At 44.8% G+C, this 10,529-nt stretch overlaps 1 protein-coding gene across 1 annotated transcript in view; it reads right to left on the bottom strand.

Moving 5' to 3' along the window:
• Window positions 1-10,529, bottom strand: part of DNAJC8 (DnaJ (Hsp40) homolog, subfamily C, member 8) — a 37,311-nt gene that overhangs the window by 24,545 nt on the left and 2,237 nt on the right. Inside the window, exons 2-4 of the mRNA XM_011955667.1 lie at window positions 8,513-8,638; window positions 7,054-7,259; window positions 2,343-2,444 (exon numbers count right to left, since the gene is read on the bottom strand). Coding sequence (XP_011811057.1) covers window positions 2,343-2,444; window positions 7,054-7,131 — 180 coding nt within the window. The 5' untranslated portion in view covers window positions 7,132-7,259; window positions 8,513-8,638. The remainder of the gene's footprint in view (window positions 1-2,342; window positions 2,445-7,053; window positions 7,260-8,512; window positions 8,639-10,529) is intronic.

Below are 10,529 nucleotides of genomic sequence, written 5' to 3'. Positions count from 1 at the left end.
AGAAATGATTAAATAAATTATACAGAATTTTTTTTTACCCCCCAGGCTATTATTTTATAACCAGTTCATAAATATTTTCTTGGGGGATGACATATTACTTACACATCTACCATGTAGTAAAAATGTATGTATATGTGTGTGTATCCAACTACTTCATCAGAGTGATTCCTGTGGTTTGGAATTGCTAGGGCCAAGTTTATGCAAAAATCTACATTTTTGAGTAAACTCCTCATGACTAGAGTAAGTTTCCTGAGTATCTGAGAACTCTTCATTTCCTAAAGTTGTACAAACATCAGATATCAATATTTGTAAGCATTGATAATGTAATTTATAATGAAATTGCTTTTTCAACTATTAGTATTAACTCTATGTCATCTTCACACAGCCTTATAACTCATTTGTGCTATTCCATTTTCCTCTGTTCCTTTTATTTTCACTTCCCGTGTAATGTTAGTCTCTTTGTACTGATTTCTGAAGAGTTCATTTATGATTAAAGATGTTAATATTTTGTCAAGAATTGCAAAAAATAAAAAGAAAAATTAATTTTTCTTTTTTTTTTTGGCCAGGCAGCAGCTCACACCTATAATCCTAGCACTTTGGGAGGCCGCGACAGGTGAATCACCTGAGCTCAGGAGTTCGAGACCAACCTGGACAATATGGCGGAACCCCATCTCTACTAAAAATACAAAAATTAGTCGGGCATGATGCCACAGGCACCTGTAATCCCAGCTACTCGGGAGGCTGAGGCAGGAGAATCACTTGAATCTGGGAGGTGGAGTTGCAGTGAGCCAAGATTGCATCATTATACTCCAGCCTAGGTGACAGAGTGAGGCTTCATCTAAAAAAAAAAAGCATTTAAAACAGCACTGAGGCTGCACATGGTGGCAAATGGCTGTAATCCCAGCACTTTGGGAGCCCAAGGTGGGCAAATCATTTGAGCCCAGGAGTTCAAGGGTGCAGTGAGCCATGATTGCACCACGGCACTCCAGCCTGGGTGACAATGAGACTCTGTCTCAAAAAAAATAAAACAAAATAAAATAAAACCGTATTGAGCTAAGCCAGGCGTGGTGCCATAAGCCTGTAGTCCCATCTACTCCAAAGGCTGAGCAGGTCAAGGAGATCACCTAAGCCCACGAGTTCTAAGCCAGCCTGGGCAACATAATGAGGCCCCATCTCTTTAAAAACAAAAAAAAAAGGACTAAGTGTATGATGCTCCTTGTTTTTAAGCAAACCAGTTTGAGTGTAAACATGAGTGGCTATTTCTCTTAGGTGGGATTATACATGATTATTCTTGCTTTCTGTACATTTATAACAAATATGATTTACTTTTATAACCAGGAAAAGTTTAAAGTTATAAAATTAAGAAAATCAAAAAGTATATTCACTTATCTAAAATCCTGTGATCTTTGTTTTGTTGTTGTTGGGTTTTTGGTATTTATTATAGTGAAACAGAAAAGTTTTAACAAGTAGTTTAAATCAAGAATCCTAGGCCAGGAGTGGTGTCTCACGCCTGTAATTCCAGCACTTTGGGAGGCTGAGGCGCGCAGATCACAAGGTCAGGAGTTCGAGACCCGCCTGGCCAACATGGTGAAACCCCATCTCTACTAAAAATACAAATATTAGCCAGGCGCAGTCGGGGGGCACCTGTAATCCCACCTACTTGGGAGGCTGAGGCAGAAGAATTGCTTGAACCCAGGAGGAGGAGGTTGCAGTGAGTCAAGATCGCGCCACTGCACTCCAGCGTGGGGGACAAAGCATGACTCCGTCTCAAAAAAAAGAAAAAAAAAAAGAATCCTAAATTTATCAGAGTTAGCCACCCTTTCACATCTGAAATTAAATCCTTATATATTTGGGTTGCTAAAAGATGATGAAAGGTATGTGACCATCTCACCTTTCTTAACATGCTGCCTCTCCAGTTCTGCTCAGTAAAACCAACTAAGTTTAAAGACAATCTACATACAGGTTACGTACCCCAAAATGCAAAAATGCAAAATCCAAAATGCTCCAAAATCTGAAACTTTTTGAGAGTCAATTGATGCTCAAAGAAAATGCTCATTAACATTCTGAATTTTCTAATTCGGGATGCTTCAACCAATAAGTGAGTAGAATGGATGTATATATTCCAAAATCCCCAAAAAATCCAAAATCCAAAAAACTTCTCGTCCCAAGCATTTTGGATAAGGAATACTCAATTTTGTACTATACAGATTCCGTCACTTTACTCCACCATTTTTCTCAATCCTAACTATAATATAAATTAGGTATGTATTCTGATGTAGGTATGCCTGCAGTTATGCATATATCCTCCATTACAGAGGTCCTAGCAACACCAATCAGCTTACCTCAAATGGGTTCAAATTGAAGTAAGAGGAACCAGGACGGGTCAGTCTTTCAATCTGATTTTTCGATGTTAGAACCGAGTCTCTCTTCTCTATTTGTTTCACCTAAAATTATGAGGATTAAAAACTTCATTAATAGAATTCAATAACAAACTGAATTGTTTATCTTAACACAATGTTCACTGATATGTTCAACAAACACTTATTTGTGTGTTTACCATGTGCAAGACATTTTGATAAACGCTTTGAGAAATTAAAACTAACATTTGTTGAATTTTAATATAAAAACCTTACGTGTATTTATTAATCTCAACAACCCTATGTGGTAGATACTGCTATTGTACCTATTTGACAGATAAGAATACTGAGGCTTAGAGAAGATAACTGACTTGTTCCCAATTACCCAACTTGTAAGCCAGTATTTTAACCCCAACAGTTTGACCCCACAGCAGGCATCAAGAGGATTCAAAGATAAATAAGTCACAGCCTTTAAAGAATTTCTACTTTAATGATAGAAGATGTGCTTGTGTGTGGTTATACTTCATTTACAGCTTTTAATTTTAAGGAAAAAAAAAAATAGGCTGGGCGCAGTGGCTCATGTCTGTAATCCCAGCACTTTGGGAGGCCAGGGTGGGCAGATCACGAGGTCAGGAGATGGAGTCCATCCTGGCCAACATGGTGAAACCCCATCTCTACTAAAACTACAAAATATTAGCTGGGCGTGGTGGTATGGCCTGTAGTCCCAGATACTCGGGAGGCTGAGGCAGGAGAATTGCTTGAACCCCAGGGACAGGGGTTGCAGGGAGCTGAGATCACACCACTGGACTCCAGCAGCCTGGGCGACACCGCGAGACTCCATCTCAAAAAAAAAAAAACAGATTTCTCTGTGGGGGAAAAAAAGGAAAAAAAAAATTTAAAGAGCAAAAAAAGGAAAAATACACTCACAGTAAGACATAAACTATGAGCAGCATTTAAAACTGTTCATGGGAGGGAACAAATAACTCCACCACCTAATTCTAATAGTGTTAGGAAAAATCCCTGACTTGGCCAGGCGCAGTAGCTGTCACCTGTAATCCCAGCATTGTGGGAGGCTGAGGTGGGCGGATTGCTTGAGCTCAGGAGTTTGAGACAAGCCTGGGCAACACGGCGAAACCCCGTCCCTATTTTTAATTTTAAAAAAAAGAAAGAAAGAAAAAAGAAAAATCCCTGACCTGAAGACAATGCCAGGGAGAACAAGCACCAGGCAGTCCCAGGAAAACATTCTTGGTGTCACTGTCAGAGTTGGAATGCTAGTTGGAATGAATCTCTGGTATGCTATATGTCATCTTTATTCCTATGGCCAAAACAAGGTTGGAAAGAATTTCATTAACATAAAAAGTCATTCCTTCTAGACATCTTCCCTCTTCACTCTATGAAAATAGGATTTTTTTTTCCTCTCTTGTTCACTACCATATCCCCAACACCTAAATAGCACACTAGTACATTTCAAATGTTCAATAAACATCTGTTAAATGAATGAGGCCAGTGTGGTGGCTTATGCCCGTAATCCCAGCACTTTGGGAATCTGAGGCAGGAGGATCACTTGAGCGCAGGAATTCAAGACCAACCTGAGCAACATGGCAAGACTCTGTCTCTATTTTTTTAAAACATGACTGAAGCCTTTTTTCCGGCGGTGACGACCTACCCACACAAGAACATGCCTCTCGCAAAGGATCTCCTTCATCCCTCCCCAGAAGAGGAGAAGAGGAAACACAAGAAGAAATGCCTGGTGCAGAGCCCCAATTCCTACTTCATGGATGTGAAATGCCCAGGATGCTATAAAATCACCATGGTCTTCAGCCACGCACAAACGGTAGTTTTGTGTGTTGGCTGTTCCACTGTCCTCTGCCAGCCTACAGGAGGAAAAGCAAGGCTTACAGAAGGATGTTTCTTTAGGAGGAAGCAGCACTAAAAGCACTCTGAATCAAGATGAGTGGGAAACCATCTCAATAAACACATTTTGGATTAAAAAAAAATGACTGAAGCATCCTTCCTTAGATATTTTTTCCCATCCAATTCAAACAAAGATTGCTATTTGGTTTTTTGTTTGCTTTTGTTTTTTTGAGAAGAGGTCTTGCTCTGTCACCCAGGGTGTACTGCAGTGACAGAAGACAGATCATGGCTCACTGCAACCTCCACCTCCTGGACTCAAGTGATCCTCCAATCCTCCCACCTCAGCCGTCAGAGCAGCTGAGACTACAGGTAGTGCCTGCCAGGTATCTAAACCTAAATTTAGTACTTTGGAGAAACTACTATGTAACAAGCACTGTTACAAATGCAAGAAATAAAAGATGAATGCGATACGGTCCTTAACCCTGAATAGCTCACAGCCTGCTGGGGGGCAACTCCACATCTCAAATCCATGCCAACCTAGAGATCCCATCTTCTGCCTTGTTGAACCCTGAGAAAGATGCTTCCGCTTTTTTTTTTTTTATGAAACGCTTTCTTATACAATAACTTTAGTACTCATGAAAATGTTCATTTTAAAATTAATTCTCTTGTCAAGCACAGTGGCTCACGCCTGTAATCCCAACACTTTGGGAGGCCAAGGCGGGAAGATTGCTTGAGCCCGGGAGTTTAAGACCAGCCTGGGCAGGCCGGGCGCGGTGGCTCAAGCCTGTAATCCCAGCACTTTGGGAGGCCGAGACGGGCGGATCACAAGGTCGGGAGATCGAGACCATCCTGGCTAACATGGTGAAACCCCGTCTCTACTAAAAATACAAAAAAACTAGCCGGGCGAGGTGGCGGGCGCCTGTAGTCCCAGCTACTCCGGAGGCTGAGGCAGGAGAATGGCGTAAACCTGGGAGGCGGAGCTTGCAGTGAGCTGAGATCCGGCCACTGCACTCCAGTCCGGGCGACAGAGCGAGACTCCGCCTCAAAAAAAAAAAAAAAGACCAGCCTGGGCAACACAGAAAGATCCTGTTACTACAGAGAAATGCAAACATCAGCCAGGCATGGTGGCACGAGCTTGTATTCCCAGCTACTGATGTGGGAGAATCACCTGAGCCCAGGAGGCAGAGGTTGTGCACTCCAGCTTGGGCAAGAGTGAGACTCTGTCTCAAAATAAATAAATAAAGAGTTTGAGGCAAGTCTGGGCAACATGGTGAAACCCCTGTTTCTATCAAAAATACAAAAATTAGCCAGGCGTGGTGGCAGGCACCTGTAATCCCAGCTACTTGGGAGGCTGAGGCGGGAGAATCGCTTGAACCCGAGAGGCGGAGGTTGCAGTGGGCCAAGATCATGCCACGGCACTCCAGGCCTGGGCGACAAGAGCAAAACTCCGTGTCAAAAAAAAAAAAGAAGAAGAAGAATTCAATCCCAGTCCAGTCAGGTTAACTGTCTTCCAAGAATTTTTATTTTATTATTTTATAGGAGTCTTGCTCTGTCGCCCAGGTTGGAGTGCAGTGGCGCTATCTCGGCTCACTGCAAGCTCCGCCTCCCGGGTTCACGCCAGTCTCCTGCCTCAGCCTCCCAAGTAGCTGGGACTACAGGCATCCGCCACCACACCGGGCTAATTTTTTGTATTTTCAGTAGAGACAGGGTTTCACCGAGGTCTCAATCTCCTGACCTCGTGATCCGCCCGTCTCGGCCTCCTAAAGTGCTGGGATTACAGGCGTGAGCCACCGCGCCCGCCAAGAATTTTTTTTTTCTACCCTTTTTCTTCTTCTTTTTAAAGAGACAGGGTCTCACTCTGTCGCCAAGGATGGAGTGCAGTGGTCCGATCATAGCTCACTGCAGCCTCGAGCTTTTGGGTTCCTCCCGCCTGGGCCTCCCAAAGTGCTGGGATTACAGATGTGAGCCACTGTGCCCAGCCCCTTGCAATAATTTAATCTGAGATTCTGACTCGGAGAGGGTCTCCCTCTGTCGCCAAGGATGGAGTGCAGTGGTCCGATCATAGCTCACTGCAGCCTCAAGCTTCAGGGTTCCTCCCGCCTGGGTCTCCCAAAGTGCTGCAATTACAGATGTGAGCCACTGTGCCCAGCCCCTTGCAGGAATTTAATCTGAGATTCTGACTCCAAAAGGCATGCTTTCATTTCATTTATTCATTCATTCACTTAACAAATATTTACTGAGCATCCACTAAATACTAGGCGCTGGAGATGCGATAGTAAAGGAGGCTCAGAACAAGCCAAGTGCTGTCCTAACATACCACCAAGCAAGCTGTAACCTACTGTAAGGCCTCAAACTATTTCACCTCCCTAAACCTCAGGTTCGTCATCTATAAAGAGGGGGTAATACGATGCCTAACTGGCATGATACACAGTGCCTGGCGTTAGTGAATGGCAGAAACAACCACTAAAACAACTCATTACAGAGGACTAAGAAACGTCTTGGGGGACAAGAAGGCTAAGTCACTCCCAGGAAGGGCCCAGCCTCTGCCAGCCCCCGACTCCGCGGACTTGGGGCACTCTGCCCGCGCGCCCGCACTACGTTGGACGCACTCGCCACCTCCCTCGATAGGTCGAACACCATCCCCTCTTTCGTTGCCCGGGGGATCTCCCAGCAGCTATCAGTGGCAGACGCTTACACACTCCCAGACCCCCGCCACCCCGAAGACTGGACTGAAGGAATAGCCCAACGGTCCAGGCCAGGCGGCCACTGCCTTTGTCCACTGGGAAAGCAGATCTGGGAGAGGTCGCCCCGGTGCCACTACTCCTCCTCACTCTGTGTTCACCTCACTGTAGAAGGTCATGAAGGCTTCCTCGGTGCTGCCTCCGCTGCCCGAAGTCCCGCTCTCTCCTGAAGCCGCCATTTCCCCGGCCCAGCCACCACGTGACCCGTCTGCGCAGGCGTCGCCCCACGTGATTCTTACAGGTCCGCCCCCCCCAGCCCTGCCTCCCGCCTGAGAGGTTCTTAAAGGGCTCGCATCCCAGCCACGCACTTGAAACCTAGGTGGGCTTTTTAACATTTAAACGAATTACACATAACATATAATTAACCACTTTAAAGTAAATTATTTGCTTAATTTATTGTTGTTAGGTAAAAAATAATAAACGAAAAAGTGAATAATTCAGTAAGTTTATTTATTTATTTATTTATTTTTGAGACAGGATCTCTGTGGTCCAGGTTGGAGTCGGTGCGATTACAGCTCACTGCAGCCTCGACCTCCCAAGCTCAAGCGATTTTCTCACTTCAGCCTTAAGTAGCTGGGACTGCAGGCACGCACCACCATGCCCGGCTAATTTTATGTACTTTTGTAGAGACCGGGTCTTGCCATGTTGCCCAGGCCTCCGGAAGTACAGAAATTACAGGCATGAGCCAACTGCGCTCAGTGGTCTTTAGAATATTCACAATGTTCTGCAACCACCATGTCTATCTGGTTCCAAAATAGTTTCATCACCTCAAAAGGAGACTTAGTACCAAGTTTTTTTTTGTTTTGTTTTGTTTTTGTTTGTTTTTTGTTTTTGTTTTGTTTTGAGACGGAGTCTCACTCTGTCACCCAGGCTGGAGTGCAGTGGTGCGATCTTGGCTCACTGCAACCTCTGCCTCCGGGTTCCAGTGATTCTCTTGCCTTAGCTTCACGAGTAGCCGGGATTACAGACACACACCACCATGCCCGGCTAATTTTTATATTTTTAGTAGAGACGGATTTTCACCATGTTGGTCAGGATGGTCTACGATCTCCTGACGTCGTAATCCCCTCGCCTTGGCCTCCCAAAGTGCTGGGATTACAGGCGTGAGCCACCGCACCTGGCCAAGGAGACCTAGTACCTATTAAGCAGTTACTCCCTATTTGCCCCCTCTCCCCAGTCCCTGAAAACAAGTAATCTGTGTTTTATCTATATGGATTTACCTATTCCGGATATTTCACGTAAATGGAATTAAACAAAATACCAGGCAGGGCTGCTATTTTCTTAACTAAAATATGATCAAGAAAGCCAGTTTTACCATTTCATACAAAACGAAGGTTTGTTTTGTTTTGTTTTTTTTGAGACAGAGTCTTGCTCTGTTGCCCAGGCTGGAGTGCAGTGGCATGATCTTGGCTCACTGCAGCCTCCGCCTCCCAGGTTCAAGTGGTTCTCCTGCCTCAACCTCCTGAGTAGCTGAGATTAGAGGCACGTGTCACCACACCCAGCTAATTTTTGTATTTTTAGTAGAGATGGGGTTAGTCAGGCTGGTCTCGAACTCCTGACCTCGTGATCCACTCGCCTTGGCCTCCCAAAGTGCTGGGATTACAGGTATGAGCCACCACACCCAGCCCCAAAGAAGGTATTTTTATAATCATCAATCAGGTAGATAATCTGGCCCAATTCTCTCATCTAAAAAAGAAGAAACAGAGAAGAGAAAATGACTTAGAGAAGAGCTATAAACTTCATGAAAGTAAAAACTACTATTGTCTTGTTCACATTCATTAGATGGATGAAGGGAGGTCAAAGTTAAGCTTTCCCTAGACAGAATCCTACTTATCCTTTTTTTTGTTTGTTTGTTTGAGACAGTTTCCCTCTTGTTGCCCAGGCTGGAGTGCAATGGCTTGATCTTGGCTCACTGCAACCTCAGCCTCCCGGGTTCAAGCATTCTCCTGCCTCAGCCTACCCAGTAGCTGGAATTGCAGGCATAGGCCACTGCTCCCAGCTAATTTATTTTTTATTTGTATTTATTTATTATTTATTTATTTTTGTGACAGTTTCTCTCTTGTTGATCAGGCTGGAGTGCAATGGCGTGATCTTGGCTCACTGCAATCCCTGCCTCCCAGGTTCAAGCGATTCTCCTGCCTCAGCCTCCCGAGTAGCTGAGATTACAGACATGTGCCACCATGCCCGGCTAATTTTTTGTATTTTGTTTTAGTAGAGGTGGGGTTTCTCCATGTTGGTCAGGCTGGTCTCGAACTCCCAACCTCAGATGATCTGCCTGCCTCGGCCTCCCAAAGTGCTGGGATTACAAGTGTGAGCCACCGTGGCCAGCCTGCTCTTTTCTACTGCATTGCACCACATTGCCAAAAGTGCAGTTATTAAGCCCATTCAACAATATGTTGTTAACAAAAAAAAAAAAACAAAAAACTAAAATATTTTTAAAAGGTTTATTCTGAGCCAATATGAGTAACCATAGCTTGGGGAAACACAGTCTTAAGAGGTCCTAGGAAATTGTGCCTGAGGTGGTCAAGTTATAATTTGGGTTTTCTTTCTTTTTTTTTTTTGAGACGGAGTCTCGCTTTGTCACCAGGCTGGAGTGCAGTGGCACAATCTCGGCTCGCTGCAACCTCCGTGTCCCAGGTTCAAGATATTCTCCTGCACATGCCACCACACACAGCTAATTTTTGTATTTTTAGTAGAGATGGAGTTATACCATGTTGGCCAGGATGGTCTCAATCTCTTGACCTCGGGATCTGCCCGCCTTGCCCTCCCAAAGTGCTGGGATTACAGACATGAGCCACCGCGTCCCACCTATAATTTGGTTTTTCTTGAGGGTTGTTTTTGTTTTGAGACAGAATCTTGCTCTGTTACCCAGCAGGCTGGAGTGCAGTGGTGCCATCGTAGCTTATTATCATCTTGAACTCCTAGGCCCAAGATATCCTCCCAAGTAGCTAGGATTACAAAGCATGTACCACCATGCCAGGCTAATTTTGGGGGGAAAAGGGGCTAGAGATGATGTCTCACTACGTCATCCAAGGTGGTCTCAAACTCCTGGCGTCAAGTGATCCTCCTGCCTTGGCCTCCCAAAATACTGGGATAACAGGCATGAGCCACCGAGCCCAGCCCACAGTTTGGTTTCATATGTTTAGGGAGTTACAGACAAAGACATAAACAAATACATGAAAGGTATACATTGGTTTGGCCCAAAAAGGCAGGATACCTTGAAGCATGGGATCAGAGGTTACAGGTGGATTCAGAGATTCTTTAATTTGCAATTGGTTAAAGGAGTAAAGTTTAGTCTAAAAATTTGGAGTCAGCGGGCAGGGCGCAGTGCCTGTAATCCCAGCACTTTGGGAGGCCAAGGTGGACAGATCACAAAGTCAAGAGATTGAAACCATCCTGGCCAACATGGTGAAACCCCGTCTCTAATAAAAATACAAAAATTAGCCGGGCATGGTGCCGTGGGCCTGTAGCCCCAGCTACTTGGGAGGCTGAGGCAGGAGAATCACTAACCCGGGAGGTCTAGGTTGCAGTGAGCGGAGATTGTGCCACTGCACTCCAGCCGGGCGACAGAGCAACA

Source organism: Colobus angolensis, unplaced genomic scaffold (assembly GCF_000951035.1).
Source record: "Colobus angolensis palliatus isolate OR3802 unplaced genomic scaffold, Cang.pa_1.0 Scaffold4, whole genome shotgun sequence".
NCBI classification, from domain to species: Eukaryota; Metazoa; Chordata; class Mammalia; order Primates; family Cercopithecidae; genus Colobus; species Colobus angolensis.
Note: the sequence above shows the minus strand (reverse complement) of the source record. Positions and strands in the feature narration are given on the sequence as shown.